The 24,640-nt window shown below is 43.5% G+C and overlaps 1 protein-coding gene across 1 annotated transcript in view; it reads right to left on the reverse strand.

The window, feature by feature from the left end:
• Nucleotides 1-1,918: 1,918 nt before the first annotated feature.
• LOC143808087 (uncharacterized) overlaps nt 1,919-24,640 on the reverse strand; it is a 42,042-nt gene continuing 19,320 nt past the window's right edge. Inside the window, exon 2 of the mRNA XM_077290353.1 lies at nt 1,919-3,864. Coding sequence (XP_077146468.1) covers nt 2,081-3,856 — 1,776 coding nt within the window. The 5' untranslated portion in view covers nt 3,857-3,864 and the 3' untranslated portion in view covers nt 1,919-2,080. The remainder of the gene's footprint in view (nt 3,865-24,640) is intronic.

Raw genomic sequence — 24,640 nt, forward strand, 5'->3', positions numbered from 1 at the left:
GGATGCTTGATGTAGTTTTGATAAAATCACTGTTTTATCAGCAGGAAATTATCACTAGAAGGCTTCCACTTTCATGAGCTCTTTATAACTCCACCTCCACCACGGATTGGCAGCTTTCTGCCTATGCACAGTGCACCAGTGGTGTGGGCAGGGGTTTACAGAGCTCAGTATTAGAGAACTGGTATATCTGCTGCAGATAAAATTAGTGATTTTATTAAAACTACAGAAACCAGTAAAGTAAGTAATCCCTGGAATCAAGGTCTACACTATGCTGTAACAAAAACCTGGTGGCAGATTCCCTTTAACAGCACAACTATGTTTATTACCAACAAATGAAAAGATCCATTATTCCTAGGAGTGCATCGTCAAAAAAAAATTAACCTTACCACCCAAAACATAAAAATGACTGTAATAGTAAATCAGAAGTTCGAGCAGAAGTGGTCATGTTTTACTTACAGAAACATTTTGAAAAAGTGACAAAAGGAAGTCCAGTCATAATGGTTATTAACTTTCTTTTAATGGTGGTATCATTGCTATTATATTATTGAAGTAGCTGTCCACTAATAGGACAACCCCTTCTCATTCCTCATGTTTGGCCTCATTAAAATAAAATTCTTATTTTCACCTCCTGTGCCAGCGGTGTCGGCACTCATGTTCCGGAGGTTCTTATGATGCGTGAGCCTCAATCAGAGTCGTCTTCACTCTCCCCTCCTTCATACTAATAATCAAAAGGAAGTTCTTACCTGTCATAAGAACCTCTTGTGAGCTCCAGGAACATCATGAGTGCCGACACCGCTGGCACAGGAGGTGAGTATAAGCTCTTTTATTTTAACAGGTCTAAACATGGGGAATGAGAAGAGGTTGTCCCAGTAGTGGAAAATTCCTTTTAAGTCAACATTCTGGGCAAGTTCCAATTATATGTAGTATTATATGTGGTCATTAGCTACCGAGATGGTGCTGTAGATGACAAGAAGTATGGCTTTACTTCCCTTTGTTGCTTTTGCTACCAGAACAAAGCATTATCTCAAGGTCTCTATAAGTAAAAAAAACTAATTTTTCTCAGATTGTACCATTCTAGAAAACTGATTTACATTTACTTATTAAGGCATCTTCATATTTATGATTTACTTTACAATGCCTTAGTTAAGAGGTAATAATGCTAAATAACCTGTAGCTTGTGTTAAGAAAAGACAGTAGTGAGAGTCAGACTACAATTCTCAAGCTTTCATACCATTCCCAGTCGTTGTGCCATAGTCATAGTCAACTGTATTCAATATATACAAGCACATATAATGTTAATAGACATAACTGTTATTTTAGGCTCATGTTGTTGGTATACAATGTCCTGCTAATTGGTATACCAGATTTGTGGATAATTTTTAGGCTGGGGTGACATATCAATTGCATCAGGCTCTTTTTTTGCCTAATGTAAAAAGGTATCAATTCCCACCTGTCTTTTTACCCATTTACCCCCATGTGCAGGTCTAGGACACCTGTCCGACACAACAATGGATGAACCGGGCAGGATCCACTGCAAATAATGTGATACGTTCCTCCATCAGTTTTCATTCTGCGTTTTTGTCATTCGTCAGATGGAAACATTGACCTGGTGGTAGCCCTATGCAATCCCAGCCTTAGAAATAGGTAGATTATGACTCTAAAAAGTTTTATTGAATTAACAGAAGAAATATTGAAATATTCACAAGATTGATCTTTTACAGTTTACTTCTTTTACATGGAAATGCAATAATAACATCCCAAGTCTTAAGAATATTAAAATCCACCCAAACAAATACTACTAGATTTTTTTTTTTCGTGAGAACATATAAAATGCTCACAATGACCAGAAAGCTGCGGTAGTACCAACTGTGAGAAGAATTTGCTGATTATAGAGAGTGGAATTTATTTTGACCACATCTGCGCATACTAAGTCTTGTGAAAAAATAAGAAATGTTTCCTGATTTGAGAATCAATGGTCAAGGATCCAGTAACTTCCAATGAAGTCAAATATACTGAAGCAATCTTAAAACAGTGCTTCTATGGAAAATGTCCCAGTGATGAAATGTGAAAACTAATTCCCTCATGCTTGATTCTGCTGCTTCATTCTCATCAGTACCACATGGTTCTTCTTTTTCCTGTGATATAGTACACAGGCAATAACTGTACAAACAACTGCTATGCAGCACAAAACAATTATTGCAATAACTACTCCAACCATCTTGCTTCCACCATGTCCTTTTTCATCAGTAATTAGGTCTTCGTCTGAGGCATCAACAATATCATAATCATCATTGTTAACAACTGAGTTTCCAGATTGGGTTGTAGTGGACGTGATTGTGCTACTAACTTGTTTGGGTTCTTCAGAAGTTTGGATTGGGACATTAGTACTAATTTCTTCATAAATAGATGTTGTTTCACCCATTTCTGGAGCTACTGTGGATGTCAAAGATAATAGTTGCTCTTCGTTAAGCTCAGCTATGGGTGTTCCTATGAAGGGAGAGTTGACACATACAAGTTGGCTTTGGTTTCCAAGTTTTACCAAATTGTTAGCAATCCAGTTCTTGAAAGGAAGAATGTGATGGTCGCATTTCCATGGATTATTGAAGAGTCTGATTTCATTTACATGTTCTAGAGTTTCAAAAATGTCCTCTGGCAGATACTCTAGAGAATTATTTTGCAGTTGTATGGTCACTAAAGAATCCATGTTTCTAAAGACTCCTGCAGGAAGATGTTTAATCTTGTTGCTATGAAAAGAGATGTTTTGCAGCTTGTACAGGCCCTGTAAGACATCTTCATTTAAAGTGGACAGTGCATTGGTATGAAGTGAAAGTTCCAGGAGTTCATCTAATCCATTGAAGGCATTTCTAGAGATAGATTGGATTTGGTTCCTGGATATAATCAACAGTTGTATTTGTGTTAGATTGGAGAAGGAATTATCCACAAGTTCTTCAAGATGATTATCATATAACCAGAGTTCTTTTAATTTTGGCAACGGCCCAAACACACCTGGGGAAATGTGTTTTATGGCATTTTCAAATAAAGTTAGTTTGGACAGTTCTGGTAAATTCGCAAATAATCCTTGGGGCAACGATGTGATCAAGTTATTTGACAAGTATATTTTCTGTAAATTTGGGTTGTTGGAGAACATATCAGCAGATATTTGGCTTATCTGATTGCTTTGCAATGCAACTTCTTGTAGGTTTGTAAGTGTTTTCAGTAATCCCTCAGGGACATCCTTTAACTGATTTTCATAGGCTCGAAAGGTTTCAAGTTTAGTGACTTTATCTAAAGTTCTTGCGTGTAGACGTGAAATATAATTTTTAGCTAAATTCAGCTTTAAAAGTCCGTTCATCTGATCAAAAGCTCCCCTTGGTATGGACCTGAGCCTGTTTCCCAAAAAGCTGAGTTCCCGCATGCTAACTAGTGGAGTAAATAGTGATTGGGGAATCTGACCAATCTGGTTGTTTGACACAAATAGTGTTTCCAGCTTGGCTAGGTCTTTAAATAAACTTTCAGGCAATTCTTGTAGTTTATTGTTGGCCAAACTTAAATAACGGAGGGAAATAAGGTTTTTGAATGCATTAGGACCAATCACAGATAGCTCACTTTTTTCAATTCTCAAAATGATCAGAGATGTCATGTTTTCCAAGACACCATCTTCGATTTCAGAGACTTCAGTGTTTATGATCTGAAGGTTTTTAGTGTTCTGAGAGATAGAACGTGGAACTTCAACAATATCTGCTCCAAAACAGTCTACCTGACCAGCTCGAAGGCATCTGCATTCTTTAGGGCACTGGCTGTTGGTTTGATGAATCATAAGGACAAGCACAATCCCAATGAGATGACAGGTCCACATTGTGACACCTAAAATAAAAGGGAAAGTGTTACATTTCATTTATTATTCGATCTTATCCCAAAATAAGGAAATGTTCTGATAAGATGGTAAAAAATGCAGGCATTGCCTAAAACGAATGTAACAAATCAGCACAACAAACTTTGTCTATTACACAGAAAAAAAGTCACACTGGTTTCTGCTAAATTTTGCAATTTTGAAATGAAGGGTTATTCGGATCTTTGTCATTGATGCAGTCAGGGCTAGATAATTAGCCTTGTAGACTGTGCTGTTTCTTACCCCCATTATAAGTTGGTGTTACGTAGAGAGAATGGCAGTGTCCACGTGATTTCTGTAACTTGCTTGTTAACCTAGCCTTACTGTTTATGAATTTATCTGTTGTGCATAAAAGAATTTTGCAACTTTACATTATATACATTATACTTATTGAGAGAGCTGTATTAGTATTTCCGCAGAGCTGCTCTTCAGCATTTATTGCTGACACAATGTCTCTACAATATCTGCACAGATCTTCTTCTGATTACTTTAATTTTTAGAAGTGTAGTCCTTATACCAGGCAAGGAAAAATTAACCATCCCACTTCATTATAGAACTTCACTATTAGGGGTTGGTGTGGTGGCAAATTGGTCAATTGTTTCCAAATACAACTAACATAATGGCAAATGAAGATTGGGCAAAAGGAGGGGATAAACTCTATGTAATCGGTTCAAGATATGTAGTCAGTGCAAGATATTCCAGGAATATGCAATAATATTCTGAGCTACAAAGTAAAAAAAATGGCAGCCAACCACTTTTAACCACTTTACCCACAAGAGTGGTTTGCACGTTAATGACCAGGCCAATATTTACAATTCTGACCATTGTCCCTTTATGAGGTTATAACTCTGAAACGCTTCAACGGATCCTGGTGATTTTGACAATGTTTTCTCGTGACATATTGTACTTCATGATAGTGGTAAAATTTCTTTGATATGACTTGCGTTTATTTGTGAAAAAAATGGAAATTAAATCACACAGATATGTCACACAAAATACTTACTGTAATAAGTAACATTTCCCACATGTCTACTTTACATCAGCACAATTTTGGAACCTAATTTTTTTTTTATTAGGGAGCTAATGGGTTAAAAGTTGACCAGCAATTTCTCATTTTTACAACACCATTTTTTTTTAGGGACCACATCACATTTGAAGTCACTTTGAGGGGTCTATATGATAGAAAATACCAAAACGTGACACCATTCTAAAAACTGCACCCCTCAAGGTGCACAAAACCACATTCAAGAAGTCTAATAACCCTTCTGGTGCTTCACAGGAATTTTTGGAATGTTTAAAAAAATGAACATTTAACTTTTTTTCACAAAAAAATGATTCCGATCCAAATTTTTTTATTTTCCAAAGGGTAAAAGGAGAAATTGGACCCCAAAAGTTAATGTGTAAATTGTCCTGAGTACGCCGATACCCCATATGTGGGGGTAAACCACTGTTTCAGCGCATGGGAGAGCTCGGAAGGAAAGGAGCGCCGTTTGACTTTTTCAACGCAAAATTGGCTGGAATTGAGATCAGACGCCATGTCGTGCTTGGAGAGCCCCTGATGTGCCTAAATAGTGGAAACCCCCACAAGTGACACCATTTTAGAAACTAGACCTCCCAAGGAACTTATCTAGATGTGTGGTGAGAACTTTGAACCCCCAAGGGCTTCACAGAGGTTTATAACGTAGAGCCGTAAAATTTAAAAATTGCATATTTTCCACAAAAATAATCTTTTCACCCCCAATTTTAATTTTCCCAAGGGTAACAGGACCCCATAAGTTATTGTGAAATTTGTCCTGAGTATGCTGATACTCCATATGTGTGGGTAAACCACTGTTTGGGCGCATGGCAGAGCTCGGAAGGGAAGTAGAGCCGTTTGACTTTTCAATGCAAAATTGGCTGGAATTGAGATCTGAAGCCTTGTTGCATTTGGAGAGCCCCTGATGTGCCTAAACAGAAGAAACTTCCCACAAGTGACACCATTTTGGAAAACTAGACCCCCTAAGGAAGTTATCTAGACATGTGGTGAGAACTTTGAGCCCCCAGGTGTTTCACTAAAGTTTATAGCGCCTGAGCGTGAAAATAAAAAAATCATATTTTTGCCACAAACGTAATGTTTTAGTCCTCAATTTTTTTAGATATTTTTTTATTGATAGAGTAAATATTGATGTTTTTATTATTATTTTTTATGTATTTATTTTTACAATTATTTTTAAAAAATGTATTTCATTCTTACTTTTACACTTTGTCCCACTATGGGACACTCATTTTGTGCAGATGCAGATCTGCATGCTATAGAAGCTGTCAGCGCTGCAGCTTCTGTACACTGGCGTCAGAGACTTCCTGACATGCACTGTGCATGACAGGAAGTCTCTCAACTCTGGAGACCCGGATTTCGTCATGAAAGGATTTTGAAGGGGATTAATGTTTTTAAGATGTTATTTTGAATTAAATAAAAAAAAGTAATTCTTGTTTTTTGTGGGGGTTATTGCCTCATATATAGTCCCTTGCAGTCCAATCAAAATAAACCTTTCCCTCTGCTTCTTAGGTGTAAGTGAGCCGCCTAACCTCTTGGGCACAGGTTGCTCCAGTAATATGTCCTCTCCTGTGTATAGATTTATTGTAAGTAATACATGCAATAGAAATGAGCAGTAGGAAAAGTTTTCCCTGTAATAAAAATCCAATCACTGTTTTATAGACATACTCGTATATAAAGCTGCTAGGCTAGGTTGGAACATGCAGAGGTCCATTTAGAGGATGTGTGACATTTCAAGGACTAAATAATATGAAAATTCACCAAATTCATCACCATGGCTTATGTTGGATGACAAATCTGGTGCATGTTTAGACCCTTTTGTCTAGTTTTACACCGACTCTTGATTAGCTTACTTTTAGACCACTAGCAGACACAGACAGAAAAGAGCCCCTGGGCAAAGAACAGTGTCTATGGGAACATTGTAGTCTAATATCTCCTAATAATGCGCAATTTCACCTGCTTTGAAAATGAAAATGGGCCCCTTCCCTCTTCCGCCCCTGAGCAGCTGCGGAGGTTGTACCAATGATATGTCCGCCCGTTTTAGACCAATTTTGTGTGCCACATTTTGGCACATTTTGGAGCCTCATAAGTCACGCCCTCTTCTCAACTAAGCCACACCCACTCCAATAAGCCATACCCCCTTTTCAGGTGTGCGGCAACCATTGATTTAAACATGAAATAAATACTGTCAGGTATAAATCGATTTGCACAAAGTTGTCCAGAGTTTAGGGTGTGCACACTTCTGCCCCAATCTTTTTTGACTTTCAGAGAGTAATACAGAAATAATATAATATGGTATCAATCTCATAGAAATTGCAGCCAGTATGTGCCTTATCTGTGGGCTCAAAATCTTCGCTATCTCCAGGAAGCTAAGTTATGTTGTCTCAGTCTTGTCAGACAAGCTGGGGGAAGAGAGAGGAAATAAAAACAAGACTAATGCCGGCCACATGTGTCTGAGGCTTCAACTTCCAGCTGCGTTCAATACAGACATCTTTATTCTTTCAAGATATAAATAGAGAGGGGATCAGCCAACGTGTAGCACGTGATAAGGATTAGTTGTCCTTAATGTGCTGCTCCGTGCATACATCATTGATGGGTCATGGAAGTCTCTTGTTTTACATTGTTTTGGTGTTACTTCAGATCCCGATCCAATACTGACCACAGGTTCACACAAGGACTCTAACAATGCTATGAAATACATATCTAATAGAGATATCACTTATGATGTGTTAGATATTATCGACTATGGGCAGCAATAGATTTCTGGTTTATAGGATAGCATTAAGAAGTCAAGAAAATGAAGTATTTCTCAAGCCAAGAAAATGCAGAGGTTCTAAAATCTCAGTTTACTGTTCCGTAACAGGTTTATCCAAGTGTCATAATTGTAAAAGTGGAGTCAGAGCACAGTCACAGATGATCAAATTGCTGATACAACTTTCCATTGTAATTATTCATGTTTTAAACTCTTTAATAATTTTTTTTTACCCTGGGTTCATACTATGCTTTGTCCTCGCTCAGCACACCTTAGTGCAATACCATCTGAATACTCGAACGCTAATACACAGACATTGCTGATGTCATCAATTTCAATAAAGCACACAAAAAAGTCCAAAAATGAATTGCTGTACTCCACTTGACCTCCTTTCTGGAAAAAAGTTGAAATGGAGTCTAAAGTTTTTACACCAAAGGGTATTCAGATGGAAGTCATCAATTAAATTCTAAGCAAGGATGAGGAGATGGTGTGATTTCTGACAGACCCCATACACTTCAGATAAAAGTCAGCCAAATCCACCAATTTATGTAGGATTGGACTGCTATCAAAAGTGCATTGGGAGCCTCCCTACTGTCCCCAACAGATTATCTTCAGGAACATAAGGATTATGGGACTGGAACTCAATTGATGATTCTGGCAGCAGCGCTCTCACAGAGAACATAGGAATGCTTGGCGAAGGCCAGCGTTCCTGTGCATGGGGGAGTCAAGAGAGAAACTTGTCAGCCATGCAATAGTTCAGTCGATAGTTAACTAATGGGTAAGACTAGCTTTATTAGGCTGTTGTCCACACTATGCAACAAATCATTCCTTGGGCCATATTGATACACTTCACAAGAGGACAATGAAGCTCAGACATAACAATAAAATATGGATCATGATTTTTGGGGGTAGTTTATATGGGAATTCATTTCCTAACACCATGTGAATATAATTAATTTACTCATTGTACTGATTTATCTTTGTCACGTCATAAAGCAAATAATCTACACAGCTCCAGTTGGACAGACCATCAGCAGATTTGGCTTTTAGTAACAAAAACCCTCACTGTTGCCCTGATCCACTCCCGCCTGAACTACTGTAACGCTCTATTAATTGGCCTCTCCCTCACTTGACTTTCCCCTCTCCAGTCCATCCTTGATGCAGCAGCCAGGGTCGTCTAAATGGCTAATCGGTACCGGACGCCTCGGCTCTTCGCCAGTTATTACACTGGCTGCCCATTCTCATTATAGGATCCAATTCAAAGTACTTGTTCTCACCGACAAAGCTCTCCACAGTGTGGCACCCCCCTACATCTCCTCCCTCATTTCTGTTTATCAGCCTACCCGCTCGTTACATTTTGCAAGCGACTTTTTGACTAACCTCTGCACTAATCCATACATCCCATTCCTGGGTCCCAGACTTCTCTCGAGTTGCACCAATACTCTAGAAAGCTCTACCCCAAGAAATTTGGACTAACCACAACTTATACAGTTTTAGCCACGCCCTAAAAACACATCTGTTTAGGGCGGCCTATCACGCTTTCTAATCAAACTATATATATATAGCCCATTCACTATTTCTCTGAATATAATTCTCCATCAAACTCCACCGCACCCAAAAGCACTACAAATACTGGCTGGTGACTACCTCATGCAGCCTTTATCTACCCCCATTTCCTCAAGATGGCTGGACCATCATTGTAAATACACACCTGTGCTTTGTATCTCCCCACCTCATTGTAGATTGTAAGCTCTCACGAGCAGGGTTGTCTTATTTTGCTTTATTACTGTATTGTTAACATTGTTACTTATGACTGTTGTGTTTGAAACTGTTAAACTGTAAAGCGCTGCGGAATATGTTGGCGCTATATAAATGAAGATTATTATTATTATTATTATTGTATCACCTTTAACGTTTATGTTGGTGCTAAATAAAGAAAGATTATTATTAATTAACCACAATCACTTATACCTTCCTATGGACAACACCCCTATGACTACGGGACCATTTACTTATACATTTCCAGGAGGAATTACAGAGGATTTCAGAATAATAAAGGAACATCACAATACAGAGTCCCAAGTAAAGATGCTCCAAATTTTTAATTTTACAAGGTATATTTCTTCTGGTTCAGCTGGAGTGTGAAGGCTGCAGCAGTCGTGTAAATCAATTTACCACTCAGCAGATCTCGATTCCAATAAACCAATGAGGGACACAGTAAAGGGTAAGGTAGAGAAGCACCAGGCCGAGAGGTGACTAGGATATTTTTTTTCTTTTATCACACTGGGGACAACCCCTTTAAGAACAATCATTTGTAAACCCAAAACATATCACATTAGGAATACAATCCGAACCACCCACTAGAGATACAAGAAACTTGAGGGTAATAGTACTTTCAAGCGCTTTTCCAGAGTAAACTGTCTTGTGTGTGTATATGAGGTAAAAACACTATTTCTGGTCATTATAAGACTTCTGCATTTTCACCAATTCTCCACTTCTGAATGTTTGATCTCTCATTGCAATTGACTCTGAGATGGTGGTAAGAGACTAGGTGCTGTGATATTTCGCATACATACAGATGGATACTCGTCATTCACTTCTTAATTATCACACAGACAGAAGCAGTAGAGTCATGGAAAAAATAACACAGCAGCACTCAGCAGTGTAAATGTGAATCCAGCTCTGGGGGTGAGGTAAAAGTCTTGTTAGAAAGCTCTGCACAATCTCTCTGTTTTGCCCTGTGTCTGTTTTCTTACTATGCTCGGTATGTCTCCCCCCTCCTCCAAAGAGAATAGTGAGCTGTGTCACATGACGCCAAGTTGTGCTGACGGTCCTTCTTGTGTGAGCAAATTGGATCTGAGCTGTTTTTGCAAAGTGGATGGTGAATTCTGGAGGCAGGAGGGGAGAGGAAGAAGTGGCTCATATGTTGGGAAGGAAGCAGGTTTCTCTGATAAGATATGTTACAAACTTTCTTTTAAGTGGGAGACCCTGTTTATAATTCATCTTCAAAGCAATAACCGGATTCTTGCAGATGGATTTGCCGTTCCCTATAATGTTCTGTATCTGGAAAGTGTCGCTGGTTTTGTTTGTGTCTTAGATGGCTTGTTCTCGGTTACTACAAAGGTAAAGATCTATAACAGAACAGGTTAAATCAGCCATGTCTCCATTCCAAATGAAAAAACAAAGCCTTTCCATTACAGTGGAGCATTTCCATTCAGTGTTTCCGCATTACCCCTTTCAGTGGTTAGACGGCATGTCTCAGCTGCCAAGTTTAGGATGTTAATTCAGTTACCGTGTTCAGCGGAAAGTTAAGGCAGCCCATTGCAGAATAAAATCTTGAAGAGGGTTGGCAGCTTTACCTCCACATTCTTAGGAACAGTATGTTCTCAGCGATTTCATAGGGAAATGGAGTCATTTCAAACATGTATACATGTATTCTAGTATATATATTTCATTGCTTATACAAGGCTGAAATAATCCACAGCTAATTAAATGTCTGTGTGTGTGTGTGTGTATATATATATATATATATATATATATATATACAGTGCCTACAAGTAGTATTCAACTCCCTGCAGATTTAGCAGGTTTAATAAGATGCAAATAAGTTAGAGCCTTCAAACTTCAAACAAGAGCAGGATTTATTAACAGATGCATAAATCTTACAAACCAAAAAGTTTTGTTGCTCAGTTAAATTTTTATAAATTTTAAACATAAAAGTGTGGGTCAATTATTATTCAACCCCTAGGTTTAATATTTTGTGGAATAACTTTTGTTTGCAATTACAGCTAATAATCGTCTTTTATAAGACCTGATCAGGCCGGCACAGGTCTCTGGAGTTATCTTGGCCCACTCCTCCATGCAGATCTTCTCCAAGTTATCTAGGTTCTTTGGGTGTCTCATGTGGATTTTAATCTTGAGCTCCTTCCACAAGTTTTCAATTGGGTTAAGGTCAGGAGACTGACTAGGCCACTGCAACACCTTGATTTTTTGCCTCTTGAACCAGGCCTTGGTTTTCTTGGCTGTGTGCTTTGTGTCGTTGTCTTGTTGGAAGATGAAATGACGACCCATCTTAAGATCCTTGATGGAGGAGCGGAGGTTCTTGGCCAAAATCTCCAGGTAGGCCGTGCTATCCATCTTCCCATGGATGCGGACCAGATGGCCAGGCCCCTTGGCTGAGAAACAGCCCCACAGCATGATGCTGCCACCACCATGCTTGACTGTAGGGATGGTATTCTTGGGGTCGTATGCAGTGCCATCCAGTCTCCAAACGTCACGTGTGTGGTTGGCACCAAAGATCTCGATCTTGGTCTCATCAGACCAGAGAACCTTGAACCAGTCAGTCTCAGAGTCCTCCAAGTGATCATGAGCAAACTGTAGACGAGCCTTGACATGACGCTTTGAAAGTAAAGGTACCTTACGGGCTCGTCTGGAACGGAGACCATTGCGGTGGAGTACGTTACTTATGGTATTGACTGAAACCAATGTCCCACTGCCATGAGATCTTCCCGGAGCTCCTTCCTTGTTGTCCTTGGGTTAGCCTTGACTCTTCGGACAAGCCTGGCCTCGGCACGGGAGGAAACTTTCAAAGGCTGTCCAGGCCGTGGAAGGCTAACAGTAGTTCCATAAGTAGTGTTGAGCATTCCGATGCTGCAAGTATCGGGTATCGGCCGATACTTGCTGTATCGGAATTCCGATACCGGGATTCCGATACTCTTGTGGTATCGGGTATCGGGTATCGGAACAACATTTTATTTTAATTCTCTCTTTTACACATTTTAACATTGTTAAAATGTGTAAAAGAGAGAATTAAAATAAAAAATATCGCTATACTCACCTGTCCGACGCAGCCGGGACCTCAGCGCAGGAACCGGCAGCGTTGTTTGTTTAAAATTCCCGCTTTTACATGGTTACGCGAACTCCCGGCTTGTGATTGGTCAGGGCGCCCATGTTGCCGGGCCGCGGACCAATCACAGCAAGCCGTGACGAAAATACGTCACGGCTTGCTGTGATTGGTCCGCGTCCCGGCAACATGGCCGCCATTAACCAATCACAAGCCGTGACGTCACGGGAGGCTGGACTTGCGCGCTTTTGAAAAAGCGCGCGTGTCCAGCCTCCAGTGACGTCCCGGCTTATGATTGGTTGCGCCGCGATCAACCAATCACAAGCCGGGAGGCTGGACACGCGCGCAATTTTAAAATGCGCGCTTGTCCTGCCTCCCGTGACGTCACGGCTTGTGATTGGTTAATGGCGGCCATGTTGCCGGGCCGCGGACCAATCACAGCAAGCCGTGACGTATTTTCGTCACGGCTTGCTGTGATTGGTCCGCGTCCCGGCAACATGGCGCCGTGACCAATCATAAGCCGGGACGTCACTGGAGGCTGGACACGCGCGCTTTTTCAAAAGCGCGCAAGTCCAGCCTCCCGTGACGTCACGGCTTGTGATTGGTTAATGGCGGCCATGTTGCCGGGACGCGGACCAATCACAGCAAGCCGTGACGTATTTTCGTCACGGCTTGCTGTGATTGGTCCGCGGCCCGGCAACATGGGCGCCCTGACCAATCACAAGCCGGGAGTTCGCGTAACCATGTAAAAGCGGGAATTTTAAACAAACAACGCTGCCGGTTCCTGCGCTGAGGTCCCGGCTGCGTCGGAGAGGTAAAGTATAGCGATATTTTTTATTTTAATTCTTTCTTTTACACATTTATATGGTTCCCAGGGCCTGAAGGAGAGTTTCCTCTCCTTCAGACCCTGGGAACCATCAGGGATACCGTCCGATACTTGAGTCCCATTGACTTGTATTGGTATCGGGTATCGGTATCGGATTGGATCCGATACTTTGCCGGTATCGGCCGATACTTTCCGATACCGATACTTTCAAGTATCGGACGGTATCGCTCAACACTATCCATAAGCCTTCCACTTCCGGATGATGCTCCCAACAGTGGAGACAGGTAGGCCCAACTCCTTGGAAAGGGTTTTGTACCCCTTGCCAGCCTTGTGACCCTCCACGATCTTGTCTCTGATGGCCTTGGAATGCTCCTTTGTCTTTCCCATGTTGACCATGTATGAGTGCTGTTCACAAGTTTGGGGAGGGTCTTAAATAGTCAGAAAAGGCTGGAAAAAGAGATAATTAATCCAAACATGTGAAGCTCATTGTTCTTTGTGCCTGAACTACTTCTTAATACTTTAGGGGAACCAAACAGAATTCTGGTGGGTTGAGGGGTTGAATAATAAATGACCCTCTGAAAAAACTTTTCCCAATTTAAAAAAAAAATAAACAAAGAAATAACATTCTTTTTTGCTGCAGTGCATTTCACACTTCCAGGCTGATCTACAGTCCAAATGTCACAATGCCAAGTTAATTCCAAATGTGTAAACCTGCTAAATCTGCAGGGGGTTGAATACTACTTGTAGGCACTGTATATAATATATATATCTATATAATTGCCTAAGGGGTACTTCCGTCTGTATGTCGCGGAAATCCCAGGTTGATCAATCAGCGACAGGCACAGTCCAGCCGCGAATTGGCCCCTCCCTACTCCCCTCCAGTCTGTACCCCCTCCATACTCCCCTCCAGTCAGCGGCCACATAGGGTTTTAGCAGTCCATTAAACAGACTACGTTACACCGTGGCATAACGCGGTGTAACGCAGTCCGTTAACACTGCTATTAACCCTGTGTGACCAACTTTTTACTATTGATGCTGCCTATGCAGCATCAATAGTAAAAACATATAATGTTAAAAATAATAAAAAAAACATTATATTCTCACCTTCCGGCGCCTTTCCCGCTCCTCACGACGCTCTGGTCCCAAGATTGCATTTCGGCAATGACCGGAGATGACGTAGCGGTCTCGCGAGACCGCTACATCATTACGTGTTATTGCCGCAATGCATTCTTGGGTCTGGAGCGTCGCGAGGAGCATCGCTAAACGCCTGGCCTGGATCCGGGGGCTGACAGAAGGTGAGTATATAACTATTTTTTATTTTAATTCTATTTTTTAACAGGGATATGGTGCCCACATTGCTATATACTACGTGGGCTGTGTTATATACTGCGTGGCCTGTGTTATATACTGCATGGCCTGTGTTATATACTGCATCTCTGTGCAATATACTATGTGGCCTGTGCTATATACTGCGTGGCTGGGCAATATACTACATGGCTGTGTTATATACTACGTGGGCTGTGTTATATACTACGTGGGCTGTGTTATATACTACGTGGGCTGTGTTATATACTACATGGCTGTGTTATATACTAAGTGGCTGTGTTATATACTACGTGGCTGTGCAATATACTGTGTGGCTGGGCAATATACTACGTGGCTGTGTTATATACTACGTGGGCTGTGTTATATACTGTGTGGCCTGTGTTATATACTACATCTCTGTGCTATATACTACGTGGCCTGTGCTACATACTATGTGGTTGTACAATATACTGCATGGCTGGGCAATATACTACGTGGCTGTGTTATATACTACGTGGGCTGTGTTATATACTACGTGGGCTGTGTTAAATACTGCGTGGGCTGTGCTATATACTATGTGGGCTGTGCTATATACTACGTGGCCTGTGCGATATACTACATGGCTGTGTTGTATACTACGTGGGCTGTGCTCTATTATTATTATTATTTATTTATATAGCACCATTAATTCCATGGTGCTGTACATGAGAAAGGGGTTACATACAGAGTTACAGATATAGTTTATAGTAAACACGTTTACAGTGACAGACTGGTACAGAGGGGAGAGGACCCTGTCCTTGCGGACTTACATTCTATGGGATAGTGGGGAAGAGACAGAAGGTAGGGGGCGAGGCGATGGCGATGCGGTGGCTCTGGCGATGGAGAGGCGGCGGCTCTGGCGATGGCGAGGTGGCAGAATGGTTATTGCAGGCTGTAGGCTTTCTTGAAGAGATGGGTTTTCAGGTTCCGTCTGAAGGATCCCAAGGTGGTGGATAGTCGGACATGTTGAGGCATGGAATTCCAGAGGATGGGGGATATTCAGGAGAAATCTTGGAGGCGGTTGTGTGAGGTACGAATAAGTGTGGAGGAGAGTAGGAGGTCTTGGGAGGATCAGAGATTACGTGAGGGAAGATATTGGGAGATTAGTTCAGAGATATAGGGAGGGGACAGGTTGTGGATGGCTTTGTAGATCAGTGTTAGTAGTTTGAACTGGATTCGTTGGGGAATTGGGAGCCAGTGGAGAAATTTGCAGAGGGGAGAAGCAGGGGAGTAGCGAGGAGAAAGGTGGATTAGCCGGGCAGCAGAGTTGAGGACAGACTGGAGTGGTGCAAGAGAGTTAGCGGGGAGGCCACAGAGGAGGGTGTTGCAGTAGTTGAGGCGGGAGATGATGAGGGCATGCACAAGAGTTTTGGTAGATTGTGGGCTGAGGAAGGGACAGATTCTGGCAATATTTTTGAGTTGGAGGCTCTATACTATGTGGCTGTGCTATATACTATGTGGCTGTGTTATGTACTATGTGGGCTGTGTTATATACTACATGGCTCTGCTATATACTATGTGGCTGTGTTATATACTATGTGGGCTGTGTTATATACTACGTGGCCTGTGTTATATACTACGTGGGCTGTGCTATATACTGCGTGGGCTGTGCTATATACTACGTGGCCTGTGCGATATACTACTATACATATTCTAGAATACCCGATGCGTTAGAATCGGGCCACCATCTAGTGTATATATATATATATATATATATATATATATATTTATACACACACACACACATTTCATTCGCTATATGTATACATATATACATATATGTATGCAACATATAGATTTCATTTGCTTTGTGCACACTATGGATCACATTAGGCTTGCTGAGCATTCGACCACTACACTTTTAAGTGAAAAAGTTGTATTAGGAAATTTTGTGAGCTGCACCACAACTCCGCTGCATTAGATATATCTGTGGGGGGGATGTGTCTTTAGGCTTAAATATATGAATTTGTCAGCAATCTGTTTTAGTAAATACTTATTTCCCATAAAACCTCCAATGCTTCTTTTCATAGAAATGTGTCTTCGGATTTTCTTCTGTTATTCCTCCTGGAAATGCATAAGTAAATGGCCACCTGGTTGTTACCATTTTTCTTGTCATTAAAGGACACTCCTACTTACAATGGAAATGGTGATGCCCAAATGTCAATTTATTTATACATTTTCAGGCAGTGGAAAGGCACAATGTATGAGTAATAATAAAGGTTGCTCCAGAACAGAATTGGCATTACAAATTTTTACTAAAGCCGATGTCAGAACTAGAGCCAACAGACCCATATCTTTAGGCTATGTGCACACGTTGCAGATTGTATGCGTTTTTGCTGTGGTTTTTCGCCGCGAAAACACATACACAACACAACCCATTGAATTCAATGGGATTCCGCAATGCTGTGCTATGGGCTATGCCCACCATGCGCAAAGTAAGCGAATCATGTGTGGATGGTACCCAGGGTGGAGGAGAGGAGACTATCCTCTAGGCCCTAAAAAATAATTATATACTCACCTTCCCGGCGGCCCTGGCAGCCTTCCCGCTCCCCGTGATGCTCCCGTTCCCAGGGATGCCTTGCGACAATGACCTGTGATGACGTAGCGGTCTCGCGTGATGCTACGTCATCTGGGGTCATTGTCGCAAGGCATCGCTGGGAACGGAAGCATCGCGAGGATCGGGAAGGCTGCGGGGGCCGCCGGGAGGTGAGAAATTAATATCACTATTTTTTATTTTTTTTACTATTTTTAACATTATATCTTTTTACTATTGATGCTGCATAGGCAGTATCAATAGTAAAAAGTTAGTCACACTTGTCAAACACTCTGTTTGACAAGTGTGACCAACCTGTCAATCAGTTTTCCAAGCGGTGCTACAGATCTCTTGGAAAACGCTAGCATTCTGCAAGCTAATTACGCTTGCAAAATGCTAGTGTTTAGCGGGAATATGCATGCCAATTCTGCATGTGTTTTACCTGCGGCAGGGAGTTGCGGAATTGCCGCAGAAATTTCCGCAGCAATTCAGCAACGTGTGCACATAGCCTTAGGGTAGATCATCAATATTAGATCAGTGGGGGTCTTACACAGGATACCCCCACTGGTCAGCTGTTATCAGGTCATGCTGTGGCTGGATGTGCTCAGTGTATGGAGTCAGATCATCACAGCTCAGTACACTGTGTAGTGATCATCCGTGATACTAGTAAAAGATGAGTTGCAGTACTCAAAAATGGTGTTACAACTCTGTACACCAGGGGTGGGGAACTTCAGGCCCCATGGTCATTTACGGCCCTCGATGACCTTTTATTAGGCCCCCGAGGAGATTCTCAGGGACCACATTCTTGGGCGCAGGGAGCTGTATTTTGATTGCCACCAGCTCATTACTTTCTTCTTGCTCTGTTAGCACACACACATACAGTGTTCACTACTGAACACTGAAGGGCATGCAATGAAAGATTACGTCCTGAAACCAGTGCCAGAGTCAGGATGTACTTTGTGGGCAGAGTTTGTACGGCCCCCGAACGATGGTATAAATATCCAAATGGCCCTTGGCAGCAAAAAGATTCCTCACCCCTGATATATATGCTGCGCCCCAGAGTCCTGGTCGTTGCAGTACTGATGCTCCGCCGCTAAGGGGGGCTATGGTACGTCTGATGGCACTGAAGGAGTTCATCTGACCAGGTATCACAGACACCAATACACTTCACAGTCTGGCCTCCAGGGGGAGCTAAGGGTGCTATGTATTAGGCCACTCCTCACAATCTGGTAAAACTGAGGGTTGGATAGGAAGTTAGTTAGAAGCTGACTGGGTTGGAACCAGGCAACATCCTGTGGCAGAGGGTGTTGCAGGGGAAGATTCAGGGGGGTCCCTGTCAGGGGTGGGATCCTGACAGAGGCCTAGCGAACAGAGAGAACGTTACGGGACCGTGCCTGCGCGGCGGTACCCCAAGAAAGGACAAGAAGCGAGGTTTATTGTGCTGAGTGAGAAACGAGATCAACGCAACAAGGAGAAACACCAGTAGGAGTCGTGCTGTAAGACGAGGCAACATCCTACTGAGGCGCGTAGCCGGTGGCCGGAACGCCGAGAAAGTATTGAGCTCCAGGCCTTACTTCAAACCTACGGCAGGACAGTCAGTTATAGGCGGGCTGTCTCACTCAAATCACCTAAGAAGACATAGGGGGCAACATTTGGAGAGGGGCGACTCTAGGGTCCCGGAAGACCTCCGAGCCTACCCGTCATGCGGGTGCGTCCTAGCCATATCATCTGGGGGACGAAGCAGAACATCATAATCGAGTTGTGAGGGAACTTCAGAAACAGACACAACAGTTGTGGGGACTATCCCGTAAGCACAGCAGGGGAGGACCACAACACACAAGCGCTAGAAAGTAGGCACAGATTTCCACCTGCAAAGGGAACTCTGGAGGTGCCATCGGACCGGCCGGACTTGCGCAGCCTGGTTAACCGTATTCCGGACTGAGGATCCTGAAGCCTTCAGTAAAGAGGTAAAGAGACTGCAACCTGGTGTCCTCGTTATTTACTGCGACCTGCACCACATCATAACATCATCACCATACCTCCGCCTTCATTGTACGCCCCTCAGCAGGGTCACGGACCGGGTCTAGCCACCGTGACAACCCCAGAACAGAGACTCAGAGGCCCGGTACCGGGTACCCCTCGGCCCTGCGGCAGTGGGGGCGCTACATATACTGTTTACTACAGCAGCTCATTGGTGCCGGTTCTGGGCAACCTCTTTAAAAATCCACTCACCAGCTCTGTCTCCCATTACATTACTGGTTTGGGCGATAGCTCCCTGCTGCATGAGGATCAACTCATCAAATGTGTGTATTTATTTCAGGGGGCAGAAATTTAGACTTCCTTCACCCTTGCTTTATGGAGACATTATTTTACTGTAAGTGCCATGGTTACGGGGAGATTCTTCCACACATCCAAGGGTCATACACACCCTGACAATGCTGCATTTGGATACAAGAGACAGAACCCCAAAATGTATAAAAAGTGGGAAAAAAAAACACAAAAGGCTCCGATTGTAGAGAGTATGTATTTTTCTCTTGACTTGCATAAACCAGTCTCACCCCTACCTTGTGGGCTAGAGAGTAGAACTGAGCAGTGCCCCTGTCCTGACATCACATTGAGCTTCTACAATTACAAGATTACTTTGTAACTGCGACTACTGAGAGCAGCAGAGAATCCAAGAATCCAGGCAGCAGCCTCTTATCCTCGTCTGCCCTCCCATCCTGACGGTCCAGCACAATTTACAGTCTACTGCTCTAGGAAGACTTCCAAACACTCGCCGCCTGCTCCATCTTCTGTGCTGCGCATCAGAAATGATAACCAAACCTGAAATAGTTAATACATATGATACTGTATATGCCAGGATCTGCCCATCCCGTTCACCCACAGATGTTTATTGCATTTAATAGTCGGCATAAGCGCGGATTAGGTAAAGAATTCAGGTTATTTTATAAGCAACTCAAGATAAGTTCAAGACATTCCACATAAGGAAAGGCAGTAAAGAGGTGATTGATGGCTACAGACAAGGGTTTATTACTATATTCCCCTCTATTAGTGGACGTGCTCGGATAAGGTGTTATCTGAGCATGCTCAGGTGTTAACCTAGTGTCTTCAGCATGCTCGAACAATATGTTCAGGTTCCCGTGCCTGCATGTCTCACAGCTGTTCTACATCCGCAACACATGCAGGGATTGCCTAACAGGCTCTCCATGCATGTGTTGTGACTATGAAACAGCCGAGGCACCGAACAGCTGATTATCGGGAGCACTCCAGGTATCCGGGTTCCCGAGGCAGCTATTCGGGAAGTGCTATAGCTATTCAGATAAGGAGGGAGCCGAAGCTATTCGCTCATCCCTAACTATCATTATGGCTCACAATCTAAAGCAAACTATCCAGGCAATATCATCCACCTGGATCAGTGATAAGGTGATCAAAATAAGATCACTGGGGCTCAGACTGCTCCCTAAATCCTGTGTGAATGAAGCAGTAGCAAACCCGTGTGACCATCTCTCCATTCACTTCTATGGGTTTATGAGGATGGTAGTGCCCATATGTGACCACTGCTCCCACATACAGTGACTGGAGTAGTGGTAACACATGAGCTTCACTCACACCGGGGCATACGAGACCGCTGTTCTTATGATCGGTAGGAGTCTCAGAGGTTGACCCCCATTGATCACACAGAATATTGATCACTTATTCTGGGGATAGGCGATAAATAATATTTGCAGGATAACTAGGCTAAGCAACGGATGGGATTTATTCACAAAAACAAAGATGTCTGATTGTCTTCAAAGTCACTTATTACACAGACCTGTCACCTGTGATAAATCTCTCATTTTTACCTGGGGGTAAATGCCGCTGTTCTCCTGACTCTGGCATTATTCTTCTTTTGTTCTTGAGCATCTGCTTTCCTGAGATATGGCTCCTCTTTCAGTGTATAAATGTGGACTTTTTATCCAACTGGTCGTGGTCCTCCAGAAGAATCGCATAGAGAAGAGCAGGGGATCACACCCACCAGGCTTAAAATGCTACATTTGTGTGAAGGGGAGAGGGGGCCAATATCTCAGGAATGGAGAGGCACAGGTAAAAAATAAATATGACACCAGAATACCAGAATCAGCAGAAGAGAGGCATTTATATTCGGGTAACATACACATTTATTGCAGGTAATAGGTCCTCTTTATAAGGTGGCCTGTGCCCTGTCATATAGAAACCATTGCTTGTGGTTGAGCCATGTTTCTTGAGACAGTACAAATTCAGTGGGCAGATGGTTATCCAATAAAAGGTCATATCTACAAATCTTGATGTTATGAATTACGATATATGTTGGTTTTGAGCTGTTTTATATAAACATCCCTATCCAAGCAAATAGTCTTCTTATGCACCTAGCTAATCTAGATATCAGCCATTAATCAGTCTTTTTAGGAAGTTAGATAAAACTTTTAGTGATTCTTCCATATGCTGCGGGGAGGATTCAAAGCTTTTACAATAGAAAACGAGCATAAAACGCTTTGAAAAGCCTCAATATGTTAGCACAACACAGAATTGAGCAAAGATTTTGTAATTTTTGGTATTTTCACGCTAATTTGAAAATGCACTGAGCTGGTGAGCAGCTGGGGTGAGACGGGGTAGTGGCTACGCCTGCCCGTCAAATTTTTTCTTACAAGAGAAATGTGATTGGAGTAACATTTGTGGCTGTATGCACGCAGGCACACGACACGGGAGAGGGGAGCAAAATTCATTCAGTGGCAAGTGCATCTTAATGAATTCGGTTCAGCGTACTCCAGTGAACCCTTCATGACATTGGTATTGTCGACTACCCCCCTTTATTAAGTACCTTCCCAAGGGATCACCGACCCCTTTTCCTTCCAACCTCCGAATAACGACATGAGTCTCAAGTTGGATATAATTGGCCACAGCGGCCTTTATTATTACAAACAAAACATATAACCATAAACAGCTGGGAAGGGGTCCTTAAAGCTGAAATCTGGTGTCACCCAAAGTATGAACAGGTGGACAAGAGATCAACCGTAGATTACTCTCAGCCGTTACCCCACAGGCTCGAGAGCACCAAAATACCCCGAAGGGTTCCCATTGTCCACCTCCAACTTAGGAATCTGGCCCACCATTACCAAGATTCCCCCAGATCACCAGACCCGCAACCAAAACTTAAACCAACTGGAGAGTCCGTATCCCGACGGACCCCCCAGGCCAATTTAGCACCAACTCCAAGGACCCCTCCCCCCGCCTACAGCCACTATGACCCGAAAATAAGGACAAAAACCCATGAACACAACAAAAAAGGGGAGGGCGGGCGGGACTGCTTCAGGTCCTGTAGAGCGGGAAGTGAACCGCTCCACCCCCGCTCCCATCATCCCCTTCACCACCGCTAACCCCTCCCCCTGGAACGTGCAACACGCCCCCCAACCCCTTGTCCCCTGCGCCAAAGCCCCTGTCATGGCGGCCTCCACGTACGCCGCCCGGGGGGGGGGGGGGGCGGGCGGCTCGCTCCAGCCTGTCTTGACATTGGTATTGTCGACTACCCCCCTTTATTAAGTACCTTCCCAAGGGATCACCGACCCCTTTTCCTTCCAACCTCCGAATAACGACATGAGTCTCAAGTTGGATATAATTGGCCACAGCGGCCTTTATTATTACAAACAAAACATATAACCATAAACAGCTGGGAAGGGGTCCTTAAAGCTGAAATCTGGTGTCACCCAAAGTATGAACAGGTGGACAAGAGATCAACCGTAGATTACTCTCAGCCGTTACCCCACAGGCTCGAGAGCACCAAAATACCCCGAAGGGTTCCCATTGTCCACCTCCAACTTAGGAATCTGGCCCACCATTACCAAGATTCCCCCAGATCACCAGACCCGCAACCAAAACTTAAACCAACTGGAGAGTCCGTATCCCGACGGACCCCCCAGGCCAATTTAGCACCAACTCCAAGGACCCCTCCCCCCGCCACCATGAGGATACTTGACCCCCTCAAGTAGCCGAAACCCCACCAACCTTAACCGCTATGGCCCGTTCGATTCCTGACTGCAACCCCAGAGCCCACAAATCCATGCCTACCGCGTTTAGATGAACCCCATCTCCCAATAGAAATTGGTCACCACCACGCTCCAACTCAAAATGGCGCACGGCCATTCCTCCGTTTCGCACAATAAAACCCGACACGGCCCGGTTCACCTTAATACGGGCCCTATTTATCTTGTCTACCGACCTGGCATGCCTCCAAACTGTACGAGGAACAATCTCGGACCACACAATCGACATCTCCCGAAACGAAACCCATAACCGGAGCATGTCGTGTTTTATGTCGCGTATCAACTCTCGACAAGGACGAATTCCCAAGTCGTTTCCCCCAACGTGCAGAACCAAAATGTCCGGAGGCCTATCCAGCTGAATAGCTTTGTGTACCTCCTCCAGGACTCTGTTCCAACTTAAACCCCGAAACCCCAACCATCTGAGGACGGCCACGTCCCTGGAAAACCCAAGCTGTCTTCCATCCTGCCTGACGTCGGCCCGTCTCGCACCCCAGTACACATATGAATGGCCGACGATCCACACCAACAACGAGGATGGACCTGAAAAACAAAAACAACTTAGACAAAAGCCCACGCACACCAATTATCAACCATTCCCCGATACTCAAGGCCTCACATAACTCCGATAGCGGCCGGATTCCCACCGCCCAATCCTCTGTACCACGTCCGAAGCTAAACCATGTCGCGCCGCCTCGGTGGCAGCCCCAATCCGAAAAGAATGGGAAGCGAACCTGGCCGCATCTACCCCGATGGCCTTTAAACACTGCCGAAAAACCGCTACAAACTGATATTTGGACAGGAAAGACCCATCCTCGTGACACAACAAAGGCCCATCACCACGCGGATGCAACCTAACAAAAGCCTGCCAGCAACGAATAGGACACATCACAGAACCAGGAACTGTGCCCAACACAACTCTTTTACCCCGCCCCATCTGATCTGTCTTAGATTTCCGAATCCAAAACTGCATAGACCCCTCGGAAACAAAAACGTCCACCGCCCACAGGTCCCCTTGACGAACCGTAGTGGGAGACACCAATTCCCCAATCCTCAACGCTCCATAAAAAGCCAACGAAAAAGCTAAACGAAACAGCGCAACCTCAAAATTGGAAACGCATACATCACCCAAACGTGCCCCCAACCGCTCCAACATTTCAAAGGACACCGGGCGCCTACAATCTCCTCGGCTGCCTGATCTTCTCAGCCCCTTCACGGCCTGCTTTACCAGAAAGGACTTTGTCATGTCCTGAAAACCCCGAATCCTGAAACCGAAGGCTAAAGCCGCAATCGTCCTATCCACCTTCGCTGCCGACCATCCCTGATCCGCCCCATATCTCAACCACAGTAACAACGCCCCCACCTGA

Source organism: Ranitomeya variabilis, chromosome 2 (assembly GCF_051348905.1).
Source record: "Ranitomeya variabilis isolate aRanVar5 chromosome 2, aRanVar5.hap1, whole genome shotgun sequence".
NCBI classification, from domain to species: Eukaryota; Metazoa; Chordata; class Amphibia; order Anura; family Dendrobatidae; genus Ranitomeya; species Ranitomeya variabilis.